At 40.0% G+C, this 21,926-nt stretch overlaps 1 protein-coding gene and 1 long non-coding RNA gene across 2 annotated transcripts; one reads left to right on the top strand and one right to left on the bottom strand.

The window, feature by feature from the left end:
* Window positions 1–1,513: 1,513 nt before the first annotated feature.
* GPR33 (G protein-coupled receptor 33) lies at window positions 1,514–8,264 on the top strand. The gene is made up of 2 exons (XM_082737923.1): window positions 1,514–1,648; window positions 5,895–8,264. Exon 2 carries the CDS (start codon window positions 5,901–5,903, stop codon window positions 6,918–6,920), a length of 1,020 nt encoding a protein of 339 aa, XP_082594049.1. The 5' UTR covers window positions 1,514–1,648; window positions 5,895–5,900; the 3' UTR covers window positions 6,921–8,264.
* LOC309868277 lies at window positions 6,096–21,899 on the bottom strand. Its single transcript, XR_014313614.1, has 2 exons — window positions 21,798–21,899; window positions 6,096–6,382 (listed from the first exon to the last, which is right to left on the bottom strand). It is a non-coding gene; the product is annotated as an uncharacterized lncRNA (long non-coding RNA).
* Window positions 21,900–21,926: the final 27 nt, after the last annotated feature.

The raw sequence follows: 21,926 nt of genomic DNA on the forward strand, positions 1-21,926 counted from the left end.
GGCTATCTAATGGTAGTACTAGCTCCTGTGCATTGGGGGGGGGGGGTGTTAAACACTAGTCCCTAATATATTTGTTATTTATGAATTTTACTAATTATAAAATTTGAAAATACAGAGTGAGAGAGGAGGAGAAACTTAGCCCACATCCCCTCCAATCTTTTTTATTAATAAAACAGCATAGGGCAGCAGAAGGAGCCCTTGTTATTGTGTTGGTGAAAACTACTGTTGGGGTGCCTGGGTGGCTCAGTCAGTTAAGTGTCTGCCTTTGGCTCAGGTCATGATCCCAGAGTCCAGCAATTGAACCCTGCATCCAGCTCCCTGCTCATGGTGAGAGCTGCTTCTCTCTCTCCCTTTGTTGCTTCTCCTGCTTGTGCTCTCTCATGCTCTCTCTCTCAAATAAATAAATAAAAATTAAATTTAAAAAACTGTGAATCACTTAACTCTGCATCTCAAAGTCCTAATATTCAAAATTAGCTGTTTTGAACTAAATAATATCTGAGGTCATTTCCAGATATGTGAACTAACCCAAAGGGCATGAAAACTGAGCAAAACTCACTCTTAAAATGCAGTAGCAAGTTTGAAAACTTATCCTGAAGCACAGAAGATCCGTTCCCAGGATGAAGGTCATAGTCCCAAATGAATTAAGAACTAAAATTTAAGCCTATTCCTAATAAGGTTACAGTAGCCATGAAAGCTTTAAAATTCTAACACCAACTAGATGACCGATTCCTGAGCTTCAACACTGAAGCCACACAGAGGTTTTGATGTCTTTTTCTCTATTGGCAGTGCAGAGATCAAAAGGAAACTGAGAGGAAAGAAATCAAGACACTGAGGTCAGCAGAGAAGCTAATCCTAAAAAATGTCAAGATGGACAGGGGAGACGAAAACAGGAAATGCAGGACTCGGTTTATAAATATATTACCTGTGCTGCTGGATTTCCTTATAATGAGATTTCCATGATACAGTACCCAACTCTGTGTTCTTTCCAACCATTCTCAACAATTGTACAGATCCAAACAAGAGATAAAAGTCTGCATCTTTCTCAACTAAATAATATTAATCTTTGCCTTGTCTTCACACATTCCATTTTAATGTGAAACTCAGTGGTTGTTTCTCTTCCTGACCATTTCACTCCAGTGGAATTAGGTAACTCGTTTCCAGACTCACTTTTTTTTTTTCCATGCTAGATATTTACCACTTCCCTACGCACCCAGCACCATGCTCCATATGCTAATGACCACACTCCACTCAAGTCCAAGGGGGTGCTTGGAGGGGCAACCACATATGAGGAGGTCATTTCTCATCAGTGTCTTAACACCTGAAACAAGCTTATCAACCTTACATGGAATGACTCTTTATGGAATTTTTAAAATCTCTTCTTAAAATGGAGAAATGATTTGAAGAAGTAGTCTTTTCTCTACCTCCCTCTTAAGACACATTTCACAGAAAAAGGAACTGGGAAAGAGCCAGAAGACCTCACAGAATATTTAAATAATAGGCTCAAAGTTGGGGAATAGGATCAGCAAGAAGAAAGGCAGACGAAATGAAGTCAAAGTGTCACTGATTTTTGTTTCTATCCCTGGAGAGAAGACTACTGTCCTAGAGTCACTCTGGCCCACATAAGACCACCTGATATGCAGTTATAAAGGTAAGATTCCCTGGGCCAGCAGGCTTTATCCTCATGCTATCATCTGAATAAACCCTCTAGGCTTACTCCACATCAGCTTTCCGACCCCAAAAACTGCACAGGTGGCATTGCCTTATGATTCGCTGAATCACATGAAACCCTTAATGCTTAAAAGTGAATCGCTTGCTGGAAGGAAATTCGGGGAAATGAATGTACAGTTTTCTAGTCCCTGTGGTGGGCAGTGAGGGGGAGCCTGTACCTACCATAGCAACAAACTCAACAAGAAATACAGACCCTGCAACCTCCAACATGTATCAGAAATCTTCAGATTTGAGCAGTATAAAGGAAAAGTATCATTTGGAGGAAGGCCAGTGCTTTGTTTTTTTAATTAAATGCTGTTGCGTTAAATGGGATAGGTCATTGTTAATGACGAACACACTGTTTGGGAGAACATTCAATGAATTTGTTTAATTCTTGGGCAAGTTTTTAGAGCTTTAGTAGAAAAGCTGGGAAAGAACAGGGGCTTCTGGGTGGCTCAGGCAGTCCATTGTCTACCTTAGGCTCAGGTCATGATCCCATGGTTGTGGGATCGGTCCCGCATTGGGACAGAAACAAAAATCAGTGACACTTTGACTTCATTTCGTCTGCCTTTCTTCTTGCTGATCCTATTCCCCCTTGCTCAGTGGGGAGTCTGCTTCTCCCTCTCCCTCTGCCTGCCTCTCTCCCTGCTTGTGCTCTCTTAATGTCAAGTAAGTAAATAAAATATTAAAAAAAAAAAAAGGAAGAAAAGAACATACCACTATACTACTACATTACAATGAAGTTTCTAAATTAACACACATCAGCTGCCCAAGGTTCTTCTGCCTACCCCCACAGAAGCACAGTGTTCCCAAGGAGTGGGAGAGGGGTCTACCTGAAAGACTCTGTGCCAAAGGTATCACTGTAGCAAGGCCTCAAAATAACTCCAAATCTGAGAACTTCTGCCCCAATAGATGAACGTTTAGATTTTTTTCAGAAGTTACTGCTGGTCTTCTGAGATTCAGTAGGGAGATTTTGAGGAGGAGGGGACTGCAGTGCCTGCAGTATTAAAAGGTCAAAATGAAGTACTTGCTAGCCTTCAAATAACAAATTGAGCAAAATAATAGGTAAAAAGTGATTGTTTAATGTGTGCCATGAACCAAGCTAAGTGTTTCATATACACTGTGTCATTCCATCCTCATAAACACTCATTGGGTTTTAGAAAGTGAAAGGGGCTCAGAGTTAAGAGTCCACAGAACTGGTAGGTGGTAGAGAGAGAATGGAAACCCAGGACTATGGGACTCCAGAGCCCAGGTTCTGCTCCAGTAATTTATACTCAAGCACTTTAAGACCATGTTAAAAGCTCTTTAAGAATGAAGAAATCTCCTGGTTATTGTGCAATTAATCAAAACTCCTAGGAAACTTTATATTCTATTCAGAACCACTATCCATGTTGCTTTTGTTCAAGCCCCACATTACTTTCAGATGCCTTTCTATAGCTCAGCCACACAACTGTTTAAAAACAAAGCAAAACAAAACAAAACACTTCCCTGTAATTCAGATATCCAGTGTTTTATATGCACATACACCAAAAGACCACATGCGCGTGCACACACACACACACACACACACACACTGCAGACCTACAAACACCACATAAACACACACTACACAGATAAATACACACAGACTACAGGCATTGTACACCATACACACAGAGGCCACACACAGATACACACACACAAACACACACACACACACATCCCCCTCCATGCACACCCCACAGATTCAAACACACATCACAGAGACACAAGACTATATATCCACATACATGCAGACAAATACACCATAAATAGAGACAAACCAAAGACACCTCACACAGACAACAGACACAGACACACATGCACAGACACACACACAAAAGCTATCCACACACAGCATCAGAAATTCTCCATGTGATTTTGTTTCTCCTTCTCTACTCATATTCCAATGTCTCTCCGGTTTCCACCATATTCTTCATTTCATTCACATCTCACCTCCTGCTGCTGGTCTGTTCTCTCTAACCCACTGCATCCCAAATCAGGAACACAAGCTCTTTTCCTTCGATTCCCCAAGGCAACCACCGATACAAGACAGTTGTGATCAAAAAGAAGGAACATTACACCATGTCAAAGCATAGCAAGTGGATTAAAACTGAATATTAGACAATTCCTCATTTTAAATCCTCTGCGCCATTTCTGCTTCTCAGAATATCTCACTGAATTCTTCTCCTCCTCAAACCTCCTAACTTCCTGCAGGGTTTTTCCTGTACCTCACTCTCTGAAACCAAATCCCTCCTCCCTCTACTCATGGCCCCAGGGCCTTCACACAACCGCTTTCATAGGTTCCCACTCTTCCACTCACCATTGCCACCCATTCCATGTGCTTAGACTTCACTTTTTATTCAAAGCAGACTACTAAGGTATTTTCCTAAAAAGAACAATTTTTCTTTTTTTTTAAAGATTTTATTCACTCATTTTACAGACAGAAATCACAAGTAGTCAGAGAAGCAGGCAGAGAGAGAAGGAAGCAGGCTCCCTGCTGAGCAGAGAACCCAATGTGGGGATCGATCCCAGGACCCTGGGATCAGGACCTGAGCCAAAGGCAGAGGCTTTAACCCACTGTCCACCCAGGTGCCCCAAGAGGACCATTTTTCTACTTTGGAGAAAAATTTTGCAACTTCTTTAGAAGGCAGAATTAACTTAAAATAATTGAGGTTTTAATAGTAATTCTTTTATTTCTTCTCTCCATATATTAAGATGTCTTTGCTTAGTGAAAAAAAAATTAGCAATTTCCATTAAAGCAATTTATCCAATTTATCAAAAACCAATTTGTTGATATGACTGTTATATATAATAGCTATTTTCCAAAACATTCTCAGGTTCATATTTTCAATACTATAGGAATCATTTTCCAAGAAATGGGATAGCTTGGATCATCAAATACTCTGATTCATGGAGCATTATCAAAATACTACACATGAATTACTAGTTTTCAAAGAAGTCACATAAAACACTGGTGGGGTTGCTCAGCTGCCACAAAAATGGAGGGACAGTGGGAAATGTTGGGTTTTAGAAAGAGAAAGGGGCTCAGAGTTAATAAATTTAACCCCTGTAATCCTCACTTTCTCTTCTGTTTAAATATTTGTCTTTATGAGGAAAAAAAAATAAATGACTCCTTTATAAAGCTCTTGGCATATAAAAAGTATTAGATAAATATCAATCCCTTGACCTCTCTCCCTCTTTTCCTTCCCCAAGTAAGAACTACCACTATACTCAACAGCACATGCTCCTCTTTGGTGATTTTCAAGGCACATTACAATCTTTTTTGTGGGGACGGGGCAGAGGGAGAGAGAGAATCTTAAGCAGCCTCTCCACGCCCAGAGTAGAGCCCAAGGTGGGGGCTTGATCTCAGAACCCTGAGATCATGACCTGAGCCAAAATCAAGAGTCAGATTCTTAACTGACCGAGCCACCCAGACGCCCCAACTTGTCACCCTCTTATGGTGCTCTAGCCCAGGGCTCCCAAATGAATATCGGTCATCACATGCTGACTATTAAAATACTAGCATTTACTACATATAATAATTAGCTTATGGGAGAAAACTAATTATAGCTCTGAATGATTACTGATTTGGAGCAGTTGATAATTTTGTTACTCAATTTCATTAGCAACATTTGCCCTGACCAAGACTTAGTCAGGCAAAACTGATCCTACATTGCCTTATTTAAGAAGTAATGACTATGAAGGACGGTCAGGCTTGGTTCATTTCTAAATAGAAGATGTTTGGCTACCTGAGCTCATTATTTCAAGTCAAAATATCCCAAACTTTATTTCTCTTTCATATTAATTTCATCTGTAGTGTTTCCATTTTGGATGTTCAAATTAATCTGATCTTAATTCTTCATACAAAATAAAAATATAAATCTCAGGAAAATATCTGATTTGTATCATTGTAGAAATATTATGTTTGTCATTTTATAATTTTTTTTTAAAGGAGGATCCACACCCAATGTGGTTCTTGAACTCAAGATCCTGAATTCAAAAGTCACATGTTCCACCAACTAAGCCAGGGCCCCCAATGTTTGCCTTTTTAAAAATCGTGTCATTTTGGCCCTTACTATGCAAAGATTATTGTTTATATTTCTATATTTAACCTTTTTTTAATTTTGCTTCTTTTTCGTGGTTGTTTTCTGTTTCTCTCTCTATAGGTAATTATGGATCTGGTCAACTTTACTGATTTGCTCAGTGTCTCTACTTTAGTAAGAAACAGCACTCACTTTCCAGTTCCTGCCTCGAATGTGATCATTGCCTTTCTGCTGTGCACGTCAGTTATAATTGGTACCATCACCAATGGTCTCTACCTGTGGGTGCTAAAATTCAAGATGAAAAAGACTGTCAATACGCTCTTATTTTTTCATCTCATTCTCTCCTATTTTATTTCAACATTGATTCTACCATTTATAGCCACCACCTATCTTCAGGACAATCACTGGAGCTTTGGAACTGCCATGTGCAAGATCTTCAATGCCACTTTGTCGGCAGGGATGTTCGCCTCTATTTTCTTCCTCTCGGCCATCAGCATTGACCGTTACCTTCTCACTCTTCACCCAGTGTGGTCACAGCTTCACCGAAGCCCACGCTGGGCTACCGGCATCGTCCTGGGAATCTGGCTGTCCGCCACTGCCCTCGCCATGCCCTATTTGGTTTTCAGAGAGACAAAGGATGACCATAAAGGAAGAGTGACCTGCCAAAATAACTACGCTGCATCTCCTAACGGGGAAAGCAATAAGATGCAGACATTAGGGAAAAGGATTCATGTAGCCTGTTTCATCAGCCGCTTCTTGCTGGGCTTCCTTCTGCCTTTTTTTATCATCACCCTTTGTTACAAAAAAGTAGCCAACAAGATGAAAGAGAGGAGCCTGTTTAAATCTAATAAGCCGTTCAAAGTCATGGTGACTGCCATTCTCTCTTTCTTTGTGTGCTGGATGCCCTACCATGTACACCAGGGCTTGCTTCTCACTGAGCATCAATCAGTACTTTTACAGGTGACTCATCTACTTACAGTGATAACCATTTCTTTCAATGCTCTCTTTTCTCCTACACTCTATCTCTTTACTGGGGAGAACTTCAAAAATGTTTTCAAGAAGTCCATTCTTGCTCTGTTTGAGTCAACATTCAGTGAGGAATTTTTGGCAGAAAGGACACAAAACCTAAATTCAGAAGCCTACATTTAAATTTTGGATCCCAGAGGAAACAATGGACACTTAATCAATTACACCACCAGAGATATACCCTCTGCTTTTATAGAATATAATCCCTGTATTAGAGAGACATCTAGGCTGCACCGTGGCTAGATCTATGACTATGAAAAGGGTTGTAAGAAAGCAAGCAATGGGTGATGTTGCAAATATAATTTCTTACTCTGTTTTTATTGTGGTAAAATATATATAACATAAAATTTGCCATTTTCACCACTGTAAAATGTACATTTCAGTGGCATTAACTACATTCACAGTGTTTTGCAGCCACCATTTCCAAAAATTTTTATTACCCTAAAGAGATTAGTTCATTGCAGCGATTAACTAATAACTCCTCATTTCCCCCTCCCCACAACCCCTCATAACTTCCAATCTACTTTCAGTCTCTGAATTTGCTATTCTAGATATTCCATGTAAGTGGATGCATACATTTCTTTTTTTGTGTCTGGCCTACTTCACTTAACATGATGTTTTCAAGGTTCAGCCATGTTGTAACCCACACCAGAACTTTATTCTTTATGGTTAAATAATAGTCCATTGTATGTTTATTCCATGGTGTGCTTTGTTTGTCCATTCTTCTGTTAAGGGATTTTTGGATTGTTTCTACCTTCTGCTATTGTGAATAATGCTACTGTGAACCCTGATACACAAGCATGTGTTTGAGTCCTTGTTTTCAATTATTTTGAATTATTTTGAATTACTGAGTCATATCACAGTTTTATGTCCGAATTTTTGAGGAACCAGCCACACTTTTCCACAGCAGTTGTACTATGTTACATTACCATCAGCATGTGCAATTTCCACTTTCTCCACACCCTTACCCACTCTCATTATTTTCCTTCTTTTTTTCAATTATAGCCATCCCAGTTAGTGTGAAATGGTGCAAATGTGATTCTCAACCTCTGATTTTTGAGGCTACAGGAATATCAATTTCTAAATAGCAATAGTGTCTACTGATCTGACTTTTCTGTCACAAAATCTTCTAGCAAATAGACATTTGGACTAAGATCCCTTTTTATTTACATAGTACCTAAATGATTTAATTGCTTTGGACAAAATTTAACATAGGGATGACAAAACACTGATTTTTTCATATCTATGTTAAAGTACAAAGAATTTATACTATAATGTTTTCAATGTAAAGATATCTTAAATGTCTCTCTTCAAAACCTATAGATTGAACTGTCTCAGAAATATGTGACTAAGAAAATTACAAATGTTTAAAAATCTACCTGGGTTCACAGATCTGTACCTCTGAAACAAATAATACATTATATGTTAATTTTTTAAAATTTTTAAATTAAAAAAAGGAAAAAAGAATCTACCTGGGTAATTTCATAATGTATTTAATTTTAGAATAGCCATAACAATACTAATTTATCTTCCCTGGTTTCAAGTTTTGGTTCAAGTCCTTGCAATAACTTGTAGCATCTAAGTTATGTAGGATTGCATAGTATCACTGACATAATTACATTTCATAATTTAGCTCATTAGTTCTATATATCAGTCAATAGATATTAATCAATAGATATGTCTAGCTAGCTCTCTGGTTCAACTGATACAGAATGCAGACATTTAAGCCAAAACACACACTCAGCCCCTAAATATTCCAACTGGCTTTGCATAACCCATTTCAAGACACAGGCATATATCCTAATCAGAAATCCCCAGAATGGGTGATATTAATTACAAGGGGTTACAGAAAGGAAGGAAAATTAACCTTCATTACTAATTTTTTTTTAAGAGAAGTAATGATAGTTTGATGCCCTAGAAATGCTGCTAACTGACTTAGCATCACTGTCTCCCTGGCATCTGGGGGCTTGATCTCTCTCTCTTTGAATAGGAGGAACAAAAAATCTTCGGGTAGATGAAGACTTTAATTGTTGGCCCCTATTTCATGCTTTTGGAGCCAGAACAGTTTTCCCAGAGCAGAAGGAGTAGGACTGATGCCCAGTCTGTGGCTCCAAGAGTCCCAGCAGCAAGCAATGACCAGCGCTTCTTCTGTCCCCCCACTTGTGTATCCTGACAAGCCCACTGAAGTTTATGACATGGGATTCAAGAAAGTTATTGGATGGAACCTATGATTCTTTGAAACAAGAATAGTTTCGGAAACCTAGAAGCTATATAGAGAGTCTTTTGTCTCCCTCCTCAAACTTGCCACAATAACCAACAAGGAAGGGCTCTTTCTTGGTTTTTAAAAAAAAAATTTTGTTCCATCTCTCTGTAAATTGTAAACTCCTCAAGGACAGAAGAAGTCTATCGGCCATACTATTTCCTTTTCTTTCCATTTTTTTTTTTTTTTTAGATTTTTATTTATTTGTTTGACAGAGAGATCACAAGTAGGCAGAGAGACAGGCAGAGAGAGAGGAGGAAGCAGGCTCCCTGTTGAACAGAGGGCCCCATACAGCACTTGATCCCAGGACCCTGAGATCATGACCTGAGCCAAAGGCAGAGGCTTAACCCACTGAGCCAGCCAGGCACCCCACTATTTCCTTTTCTTTTGTTTTGTTTTGTTTTGTTTTTTTCTATTTCCTTTTCTATAATATTATACATGATTGGTATCTAAGAAAAGATACTTACTGAAAATTGAATATGGATCATCACAATGTGTGATCTGAAAAATGACCTTAGGTATAAAATAATAAGATTGAGCCAGTTTTTTATTTAACAAAGATTTACCATCACACTTACCTTGTGTGCAGGCATGATTCTGTGTCCTTTACAAATAGTAACTCACTTAATCCTCTAGCAAGTCTATGAATTAGGTCACACTGTTATCCCTATTGTATAGACTATGAAAGTGATGAGTTTTCCCAGGGCCATAGACTAGTAATTAGAAGAGGCAGTGTGATAAGCCCCAGGAGCCTGGTCCTAGAATCCATGCTCTGAACCATTATACTCACTGCTTTAGGTCATTGTGAGGAGGCAGCAAGGCTGCCTAGTCTGTTTATTTCAACAGACAGATCTACCTAGTCTGTTTATTTCAACAGAAGTTGGCTGCAAAAGTCAAACAAATGCCCAGAAAATACCAGGATACACACACAAAGTAAAAATTAAAAAATAACATTGGGCTTATAATCAGGAGATCTGGGTGGCCTTTGGCTTTGCCTCTTTGTTTTATATAAGGCATTATCCAAATTTTCTGGGCCTTAGCTTCTTCATCTATAATATGGGGACATTCCTTATTGAGATTGTGGAAATGAATTTACCTCTAAAATATAAAACACTGTATCCATATATTATTGAGAGGTTATTTTTTTTTTAACTTGTCACTTTGAATTTTAAGAAAATGGGATGGAAACTTTAGAAAATTCTCCCAGAATGTATTTTTTAACTTCCATAAAACTATGGTTAACTTTGAGAAAACCTGTCTAACTGTATTGATCACACCAACCTCCTCACTATTAGAAGGTCTCAGAACCCATTTAGTGGTTTTGCTATTGAAGCTCATGTTTGGAGACAGTCTTTCAAAACAATGTGCCTATTAGCATCCAATTATATAAACGTGCTTCATTACGTCAGGATCAAATGTGCTCAAGAAAAGAATACAGAGATGACTAGAGACATGTCTCAAATGCCAGCTCGAGTTCTTTCCTCAAGAAATGGCTCTTTGGGGGTGCCTGGGTGGCTCAGTGGGTTAAAGCCTCTGCTTTCGGCTCGAATCATGGTCCCAGGGTCCTGGGATCGAGCCCCGCATCCGGCTCTCTGCTCAGCGGGGAGCCTGCTTCCTCCTCTCTCTCTGCCTGCCTCTCTGCCTGCTTGTGATCTCTGTCTATCAAATAAATAAATAAAATCTTTAAAAAAAAAAAAAAAAAGAAATGGCTCCTTGCTTTCATGAGAGGAATGGACTGCCCAGCTGTGAACATGTAGGAGGGTTTGTGGTGTAGTGTGGTATGAACAACAGAAGCCAAATAGGTTGCCATGAGAAACTAGGGGCACCAACTCTTCACCAATAGACTTTATGTAACTATCTAATGAGACTGTGCTCTGAGAATACAACAGTGAAAAAAAACAATCTTGTCTCCAAAGAGCTTAAAGTCTGGTGTGCTGGTTCTGAATTTGGCTCCCCATTATCATCACCTGGAACACTTCTTAAATCAATTAAAACCCAAATCTCTAGTGGTGGGACCCAGGAATCTGTCTTCTGTTTAAGTTTTCAGGCAGACTCTAAAGTACAACCAGAACAGAAAACCCCTGTTTCATGGGAAAGAAAAAGGAGTTAAAGGGGCATTATTGTACAAAGGAATAAGTGCCATGTTTGGGGAAAAAAAAGCCCCAACCCAGCTTTCATCAGTCAGGGTTTTCCCAGACAAATCTTGGAGAACAGAGTTTTAAACACATAAACACAGTACGTAGTATGTAGTACAATGGAGAATGTATAAAAGAATGTATAAAAGCCCCAGAGGGAAAAAGAGCATGAGGCCCTAAAGCAGCACTTTCCAATCATAAATATGCACACAAATCACCTAACAATCATGTTAAACACGGCTTCCGCTTCACCGAGTATGGAGTAGGACTGAGATTGTGTGTGTGTGTTTGTGTGTGTGTGTGTGTGTGTGTGTGTGTTAGATTTTATTTATTTATTTGAGAGAGAAAACATGAGAGAGAGAGAGAGAAGCACAAGCATGAGCAGGGGTGGGGGGCTAGGAAGGGAGAAGGAGAAGCAGACTCCCTGCTGAGCAGGAGCCCCATGCGGGGCTCTATCCCAGGACGCTGGGATCATGACCTGAGCTGATGCCAGACACTTAACGGACTGAGCCACCCACGCACCCTGAGAGTCTGCATTTGTAACAGGATCCCAGGAGACCCATTACTGCTGGTTCCAAGCAAGAAAAGAGTACAACTGAAGTATAGGTGTGAGAAGCAGGCATGGCCAAGATGAGCAGGAAAGTTCAACCATCCTAAAAGCCTGCCAAGGAGTCTGGACTTGATCCTAGGCTTTATCCTCAGGCATTAGGGAGCCGTGACAGGATCTGCAGGCAAAGAGTGATAGAATTCAGTTTTCATTTTAGGAAGATCACTCTGGCTGCTCTGATGAGGAGATCAAAACTGGGGGTGGGTGATCAAACTGGACCGTGTTGGAGTAATCCAAGTAACAGATGATGTGGCCTGAACTAAGACAGTAAGAGTGGGGATGGAGAAAAGCAGAGTCTTGTACTGTAAATTCTGTTGGTTGAGAAGTCAAAAGAGAGGAGAAAGTTGAAGATGACTCCTGTATCAATTATTTGCCAACAGCAGATTTGATTCTGCTGGTTGGACCACAAACTGATTTATTAATGGATATTAAGTAGCTCACAGAATTACTGGGATGACTGGAGAAACATCCAAGACAAAGATTCCTGGAATAGTGTCCAAAACTTTACTACCACAGAACTACCCAGATCAGGAATCTGTCACTGGTGTTCTTTTTTTCTTTCTTTTTTAAAGATTTTATTTATTTAGGAGCACCTGGGTGACTCAGTCATTAAATGTCTGCCTTCAGCTCAGGTCATGATCCCAGGGTCCTGGGCTCAAGCCCTGCATGGGGCACCCTGCTTAGCGGAGAGCCTGCTTCTCCTCCCACTCCCTCTGCTTGTGTTGCCTCTCTCGCTGTGTGTTTCTCTGTCAAATAAATAAGTAAAATCTTTTTTAAAAATTTTATTTACTTATTTGATAGAGAGTGCAAACAGGGGGAGTAGTAGGCAGAGGGAGAAGCAGGCTCTCCACTGAGCAGAGAGCCCAACTGAAGACTAGATCCCAGAACCCTGGGATCATGACCTGAGCTGAAGGCAGCCGCTTAACCCACTGAGTCACCCAGGCATCTGATTACTGGTGTTCTCTACTTCAGTAAATAATAGCAGCTTCTGCTTCTGCTCCCACTCAGCTTTGAGCCCCAGCAACTTGGTTTTACTGTAACTGTTGCTGACACCAACGCCACATCTGCAGCAAGTCTTGAACTGTCCTGTGCCCAAGAGCTCTGCCAACACCACCATAAGGAACAGGGAAGCCCTATGCAGAGCCTGTTTATTCACATTGCTTGCTTCCAAGTTTAATCTTGCATGAAAGTATCTGGCATGTCTGCATCCTAGCTGCCATGCAGGCTGGGGAGCTGAGTTCTGATTTCCACCTGAGAGGGAAAAGGATGCACATAATGTAGCAATTTCCCCAAATATAAAAGTGATTCAAAAGTTGATGGTGTCCATTGAAATTAACCAGAAAAGCTTTTCAAAATGATTAGCTTCAGGAAGAGAAACAAAATTGCATCATGCTGAGTGGCGTCTGGGAGGTGAGAAGCCAAAGGCTCTGAGAGTAGCAGCTCTTTAAAACTTGGAGAATTAAGGAGTAATTCCACCACCTTCTTCCCACAAAAAAAGTAACTCTCACACATTCTACTAATTAGAGATTAATTTGTGTTAAGGGACTGCCATTAAAATGCAAATATGCCTTTTAAGAAGGTTACATTTCATTCACAAGTAAATGAGAATTAGTTTAATCAGCTTCACACCCAGCAGAGTGCATCTAAACACAGCACTTAGAATATTAGACTTTGGGGGGCAGCTGGGTGTCTCAGTCAGTTAAGTCTCTGTCTTCAGCTCAGGTCATGATCCCAGGATCCTGGGATGGAGCCCCATATCCCACATGCCCCACATTGGGCTCCTTGGTCAGTGGGAAGCCTGCTTCTCTCTCTGTCCCCTCTCACCTCCCCCTCCCTGAGTACAACTCTCTCTCTCTCAAATAAATAAATAAAATCTTTTAAAAAGAGAGAGAGAGAGAGTACTAGACTTTGGATTGTGGCCTAAAGGCAGGAAAACTTCTGAGTTGGAAGTCAAGCCTGGAGTGTACTTTGGAGACCCTGAAGTTCACATAATTCCTGTATAGGGAAAGGTATTCTGAAGAGAGAGTCAGTTGGTGACTAAGAAAAAAGTTGCCTAGTTGTGATATGGCCCAGAAAATCCAGTTTATGCCAAATTGTTTGGGTCGAAGACCTTATCTTCTTTCCAGTTAAGGCCAGTCACCCCAGTTTAGTTTAACTCAGGGTTTCCAGGAGGTGGTCTCCCTTCCAAGTCCTGTCTTTTCCCTATTGGGAGGGAAAGAACACACTAGTAGAAAGAGAAACAGTTTTTCTAATGCTCTCCCATCATTTTCCTTGTCACTTTTACTAAATTCTGAGTTCCCTGAGAGTAAAACCTTTATCTAATTCCTCCTGTATTTCCAGCACCTAACTTGGTATCTAACATGATAGATAAATGCTTATAAACAATTGGATAAATACATGCATGCACTTATAAATTAATTCTGGAGTTAGAATTCTATTTGTGAGGTTTTTAGAATGTTCTTCCTTAAGCAAACTAAGAATCTATAGTATTTCTTTCACTGGTCAAAAGGAACAAACAGGGAGCTGTCTCAGAACACTAGCTTTCCCTCGTCCATCTCAAGCAAATGCAATTGAAGATTTAGGCATATATGAACAATTCTTTGTGGAAATTTCTATTATTATTCACTTCCTGTAGGAGTCAGTATCAACTTTATTTAGTTACAACACTCAGAAACAGTAAACGTGGTTCATTATTTTTTTCTGTATCAAATCAGATCTGATTCCAAGTCCCTTCCCTCAAGGAGCAAAGGATTCCAGAAGAGCTCTAAGGACTTGGGTCTTTAATGGTCTCCTATAACATACCTCTTACCCAATTCTGTAAGACCCCTTGGAAGCAGCAGCTCCATCTCTTTCTGCCATGCAAGTTGGGTATTTTCACCAAAGCAAGGGTCCCAGCAAAACTTCTTCCCTGGGAGCGCCTGGGTGGCTCAGTGGGTTGAAGCCTCTGCCTTAGGCTCTGGGATCAAGCCCCCACATTGGGCTCTCTGCTCAGCAGGGAGCCTGCTTCCCTTTCTCTCTCTCTCTGCCTGCCTCTCTGCCTACTTGTGATCTCTGTCTGTCAAATAAATGAATAAATAACCTTTAAAAAAAAAAAATCTTCTTCCCTGAGGTCTTAGCCATAACTCCAATGACTTGGAAAAAAGGGACGGGATGGCAGTGGAGGTGGGAGGAGCTATAATGCAAGGACCTTGGTTCATCTCACACTGATAATTCACGAAGTCTAACTTCACTTCTCTCAACTCTTAGAGAAATTAAGGAGCTCCATTAGAAATGTTAATTCAGCTATCTCTGTCTCCCTAGCTTTTATCTTCCAACAAAAAGATGACAAAAGAGTCCCCATTATGGCCTTTAAAACATCTTCCTCAATCAGTGAGCTTGGGCCCTTTTGCTTCCTTCCAGATCCACATTCAAGCATTCTCTACCCTGTCTTCTGCCCCAGAGCCTGGGTCAGCAACAGGTCTTCTGCTTCCTAGCTTCTGGTAGAGGTTTGCCAATGAGGAATTCTGGCAGGAAATGCATGGAAGATGTAAAATGGGGTCAAGGTATTTATTTCCCTGTCTCCAAAAAGGTCAACTGGAGTTGGCTGAGCTTCTTGGAAGAAAGTCAACTCCTCTTAAGGGTCTGTGTAAATACCACTTAATTCCAGACTCCCTCCCTTTCTCCCTTCAGGCTGGGGAATGGGTAACTAACATATCAGCTGCTACCATGCCCTGGGTTACTACACTACCCCTGTGGTTCCTCTACACCCACACCTTTACAAATAGTCCCTTTGTAAATAATTTCCCAGGTTATCCTATTTAGAATGTATTCAATTCCTGATGGGACTCTGACTGACAGTTAGTGTGAAAAAAAAAAAGTATATTTTTAATTTAAAAAAGCTTGTTTTTTTCTTTGACTATAAATAATATTCTTTATCTTCTTTTCAAAATAATGTGTATGGCATTTACTCATGGATGTCAAAGAACCATATAAAAGATAATTTCCACAACATTTTTTGGGAGGGGAATATGAGAGGATAAGTTTTAAAAGAATAAACTTGCAACTCTCATACTAATATAAAATCAACATGTGTCAAAGATTTTTATTTCATTAATATTTAACTCAATAAGGAAAAAACCAGTAAGGCTCAAAAGAGGGCTCAAATCTCCTGTGTGAAGAATTTCAAATAATTCAAAAGAGGGCTCAAATCTCCTGTATGAAGAATTTCAAATAATTTACGCTGATACTCCCCACTCAAAAATGTGTATAGTGACACCCATTGAGTATGGGCTGTGTTAAGGAATTTGTTTCCAAAGGGGAAGGAAGGTTTAACTATTCCGGTTAATCAAGGTTAATATCATCAGCAAAGAAGACATGTCAACATGTACCCTTGATATGACGTAATAAGAATGGTCCTTCACCTCTGTGATCCTCCTTCAAAAACCCATAACCTTGGTCTAGTCATGAGGAAATATCAAATTTCCATAGAGGGAGGGACATCCTACAATGTAACTGACCAGTGTTCTCCAAAACTGGCAAGGTCATCAAATACAAGAAAAATGTGAGAAACAGCCACAGCCTGAGAAAACATGTAACTAAATGTAATGTGGTATCCTGGATGGATTCCAGAAAAAGGATTTAGTGGAAAAACTAAAGAAATCTGAAAAAAGGATAGAATTTAATTAACATACCAGCACTGTTTCCTTAGTTGTGACAAACACACCATAGTAATTTGAGATGTGAATAAAGGGGGAACTGGGCGAGGGGTAAATAAGAACTCTATACTATTTTTGCATCTTTTCTACAAATCTAAATCTACTATGAAATTTAAAGTTTATTTTCAAAAGACAGAGAAAACTCAAGGTGCTACACATGTATGATTGGGAAAGGAATGCTGAAATGAATTTACAAAGGGATGTAAAATGGACAAAATCAGTCAGCATCCATAGAGTAATAATTAAATTCTACATTTTTATGGACAGGAACTATTTGCTTACAATTTGTGTTGAACAAGTTAACTTCTATCTCTAAAGAGTTATAAGACAGCCTAGTCAAGACAAATCCTAAATAGCCCCTTAGGACCAAAGGTATCTCTAGAGGCTCCAGCATTGTCTTAAAAGGATATCTAGAAATCTCTTCTGTCCGTTCAAAATCTTCCATGGTTTTGTTTTGTTTTGGTTTTTTCCTATAAAGGATGCAGGTTTCCAAATTATAAAACATAAAGTATAAAATGGGGGTGCCTGGATGGCACAGTTGGTTAAGCACCCAACTCTTGGTTTCAGCTCGGGTGGTGAGCTCAAAGTCCTGAGATTAAGCGCTGTGTCAGGCTCCTTGCTCAGTGTGGAGTTGGCTTGAGTTTCCCTCTACCTCGCTCTCTGCCCCTCCCCCCTCTCTAAAATAAATGTATAAATCTTAAAAAAAAAAAAAAAAAAAGCCCTTGGAACAGCTGGCCTGACTTGAAAAAATGGCTAACACAACTATACAAATATTCAAAGGGTTATGCAATGCTTTGCTAAGCTATCACAACACTGTGGACTGAAAACCCAAAGATCAAGGTAATTTATTAGCCTACCGGGGGAAAACCTACAGACTGCCAGATATCCATCACTGCCTTAGAGTTAAAAGCACTTGCAATATCAAGTTACCTAGGCAACCCACCAGCAAATGGTGCGGTAACAAAATAATTTTAAAAAGCAAATCGAACAAAAGAACAATCAATATCAAGTTCCAAATCCCATCCTCTACCTGGTTGTACAAACTATTCATGTTAAAACATAGACTCAGCTCTTAGATGGGGAACTGTCATTTTCCCAGGCCTCAGGTTTCCACCTAGAGGGGCTTTGACTGGATTAACATTCTTGGCCTCAGTTTCTGCCTGTGTAAGAAGAGGCTTCCTGACAAAACACAGACTTCCAGTTTGGAGCATTTACCTTTGGACTTTTTTGTTTCAGGCTCTTATTTAAATATGTCTGCTTCCTCTTTCCTCACAGTCTTAATGCATGTGGCCAAGTATCTTAAAGCCAGAATCCCCAAGGGCCTTTCCAACCTCAGTTTCCTGTGCTCTGGTAGAAGAGTGACTATCTCACATAAGAAATTAGTTAGGAGACTTTTGAACATGACGTAGTATACATGCTTGAACGCAAGGGCAAAGGCGTTGATCATGCCCTATTTGAGAATTCCTACTCTGTGTCACAGCAATATTTCTTACTGAAAATGAATAAATTAGTATTCTGGTTCTAACCCAATTTGTGTACATTATGGTTATTGTTAACTAATTTCTCAGAAACTGATGACCTTGCTAACCACTGAAAAAAATAAATCTCAGAGCTTTCAAGTGGGGGGCCTAGATTTCTTCCAACCTCTATAAGATTAAAACAGCTATCTTGGGGCCCTAGGTGGCTCAATTGGTTAAGCGTCTGCCTTTGGCTCAGGTCATGATCCCAGGGTTCTCTGATCAAGCCCCACATCCAGCTCTCTGTTCAGCAGGGAGCCTGCTTCTCCCTCTCCCTCTGCCTGCCACTCCCCCGGCTTGCATTCTCTCCCTTTCTCTCTCTTGTCAAATAAATAAAATCTTTTTAAAAAACCCAAAAAACTCTAAATCAATCACTGTATCATCTCAGAGGGCCTAGAATGCATTCCTGCATAACCTACTAGCCCTACGATCTATAGCACTACAACTGTTCAAAAACTATTCCTGCTCAGACAGTGATTTCTTGCATACTCTTAGGCTCCTGTTCAACCACCAACCTCCCCAAGAGCCAACTTAATGATGCACTTCACCTTTTACTTCCTTTTTTTTTAAGAGCTTGGTCCCAGGCCCCCAGGATCATGATCTGAGCTTAAGGTAGATGCTTAACCAACCGAGCCACCCAGTCGTCTCTCACCTTTTACTTTTAAATTGAAGGAAATTGTATGATGTGCACCACCTCAACATTATATATGATGGTATGAAAAAATATTCCAAAGTGAAGTAAACATTGCTAAGAGAGTCATTCGAAAATAGGATTGAGGAGTATAGAAGAAGGCATATGGACCTCTGTTTCAATTTTTGGAACACCCTGGACTTCTGATTTTTGTCAGTTGCACCTCCACCACCTTCCAGAACACATCCTTCTACTTTGGACTGAAATAGAGATAATGTAATCTATCTCACCTAAATAGCTCATTGTTTATTAGTCATTTTAACTCTGTCAGCACCAATCACAGTTCAATCAAAGAAAGTCATGTAACCTCCTGGGCTTTACCTTTATATGTCTGCACTTTGCGCTTTCAATTCTGAACACATTTCAATTTCAGTCCAGGATTGTGGGTACAGGATTATAATCCCTAAGTCCCCAAAATAAAGCTCCTGGTTACTTTACAGACTCTTCTTGATTGAATGACAATGGATACAACGGTTTTTTGTTGTTGTTGTTGTTGTTGTTTTAAGGAGTTTTGGGTTGTTGTTTTTTTTAATATTTTATTTATTTATTTGACAGAGAGTGAGAGAGAGAGATCACAAGTAGATAGAGAGCCAGGCGGGGTGGGGGAAGCAGGCTCCCTGCTGAGCAGAGAGCCCTATGGGGGCTCGATCCCAGGACCCTGAGATCATGACCCGAGCCGAAGGCAGAGGCTTAACCCACTGAGCCACACAGGCGCCCCGGTTTTGTTTTGTTTTTTTAAAGATTTTATTTATTTATTTGACAGAGAGAAATCACAAGTAGATGGAGAGGCAGGCAGAGAGAGAGAGAGGGAAGCAGGCTCTCTGCTGAGCAGAGAGCCCGATGCGGGACTCCATCCCAGGACTCTGAGAACATGACCTGAGCCGAAGGCAGCGGCTTAACCCACTGAACCACCCAGGCGCCCCTGTTTTTTTTTTTTTTTTTTAAATATTTTATTTATTTATTTGACAGAGAGACAGGGAGAGAGGGAACACAAGCAGTGGGAGTGAGAGAGGTAGAAGCAGGCTTCCCACTGAACAGGGAGCCAGATGCGGGGCTCAATCCCAGGATCCTGGGATCATGTCCTGAGCCAAAGGCAGATGACTGAGCCACCCAGGCACCCCAGGGATAACTGTTTTATAACCAAAAGTGATATATCTGTGAAGACTGCTGCATACTCTTACCATCTCAGCACTCCAGGCAAGAACCATTGTTTATCTATTTGTTTCCAATTTCTCCCACTGGGACTTACTGATAAAATTCTATTTTCTTTACTCTTAGTGCTTTATGTTTATTCACATTTTAGTGTTTTATTGCATGCTTTATGTTTATTCACATTTTACTATTTTATTGCATGTATGTCTTGCCTTCTTAAATTCTCTGTGGAAAGAGATTAGGTCAAAAAAATAAAATACAGCTATGGTGAGTGCTGTGAAGTGTGTAAACCTGGCGATTCGCAGACCTGTACCCCTGGGAATAAAATATATGTTTATTAAATAAATAAATAAATAAATAAAAATAAAAAATAAAATACAGCAAGGAATACCTTAGTGCCTACTCTCTACTGCCCTCTGCAGGTGAAAGGAAAGAATAAGTGAGTCACAACCTATTACTACCTGCAGTGGTGGCCAAAACATTCCCACCTAACTGAAAGGTTTAACACAACTGGTGACTTTTGAGAGATTACTCATTACCAACCAGACTCCACCTATTCACAGGAAGGATTGCCCAATTTGCTAAAGTCCCTTCACTGTGGAAAGATCTCTGGGAACCATATATCCTATTTTCAAGAGAACTTACTGCCTTCTGTACTCAATACAAATGGACATCATAGGCCTTTCTTACTCTGGGTCAAGGCTAAAGGCCTTTATGTCAAAGTTCCTTGTAGCCCTGTAAAACTTAAGTCTGGGAGTGAAGAGAAAAGAGATTCAATATTTATAATGAAATAAAGACACAAACAATGCAGCTTGTCTGCGCTTTGTAGACAAATGTCAACAAATGCAGGACACCCTGCAATGCAGCTAATCAGAGATAATGTGAGATTTTGCTTTTTGGTTTTTACAAAAAATATAAAGCGGCCTGCAAGATAACCAGCAAACAGGCAGCTTCAATTTTGTATAGAAAGGACCACTGAATATGCATAGATTATTTTCTTCAGTCACACTACTTTATATGGATAACAACACTGTCAGTGATGTCATCTTCTGAAAAAACAGACCCAAATGTATAGGCATATTGTGTCAACTGAGCCCAAATCAATGACCTGAGTAATGCAATCATGGTAGCACTATTATTCCTCATCTAAACCTTCCAAGCCCATAGAAAAATAATGCTAATGTGATGCATGTTCAAGTAGCAGGTTGTGTGGGAAAGAAGATCAAGGCTTTCTCTAATTTTATTTACATTCTAATATCTTACAGGAAACCCCACAAAATTTAGCATCATTATGTTCATCAGAACATGTTGTTTTATTTTTGCCTTAGCAAAACGATAAAAATATTATCAACAATGACACTTTCTTGGATACGAATATTTTTAGCCAGGATATTCTCTAAAGAACTTCACTCCAAGTGTGTATTCACATAGCATACCAACATCTTTCCAAAACTACAGCATCAGAATGATTTCTAGTATTCCTGATAGAGGAGGTATCTTGTTTTACTGATTGGAGTAAGGAAATGTTTTAAAGATTTATACCTTTTAGGGGCGCCTGGGTGGCTCAGTGGGTTAAAGCCTCTGCCTTCAGCTCAGGTCGTGATCCCAGTGTCCTGGGATCGAGCCCCGCATTGGGCTCTCTGCTCAGTGGGGAGCCTGCTTCCTCCTCTCTCTCTGCCTGCCTTTCTGCCTACTTGTAATCTGTCTGTCAAATAAATAAATAAAATCCTAAAAAAAAAAAGATTTATACCTTTTAGTTCCATTTCTGCTTGTTTCGTGATTCAGTTGATTCGTTCTATTTACCTACCTTCATAAGGGGCATAATAAAGACTTTAAAATTTCTCAACGTCTGGAAACTTAAGCTTTCTAATCTGAAATCTCCTTAAATGGCGTGTAGGAAAGAGATCCAATGAGTCTTCCCACCTGTTGAAAGTACACGCTTACCGCTTAGCACTTTCGGTAAATTTGGATAGTTTCAGCGTAGGAGTTAAGCGTATTGTCTTTGAAGACCACACATCCGGGTCACCCTGGAACCAGGCAGCGGCCCCGCCCACCGTAGGGGTGGTGCCACGC

Source organism: Mustela nivalis (genome assembly GCF_964662115.1).
Source record: "Mustela nivalis genome assembly, chromosome: 6".
NCBI classification, from domain to species: Eukaryota; Metazoa; Chordata; class Mammalia; order Carnivora; family Mustelidae; genus Mustela; species Mustela nivalis.

Excerpts from the sequence above, each read along its gene's own strand:
- GPR33 (XM_082737923.1), top strand. The coding sequence starts at position 5,901 with ATGGATCTGGTCAACTTTACTGATTTGCTCAGTGTCTCTACTTTAGTA.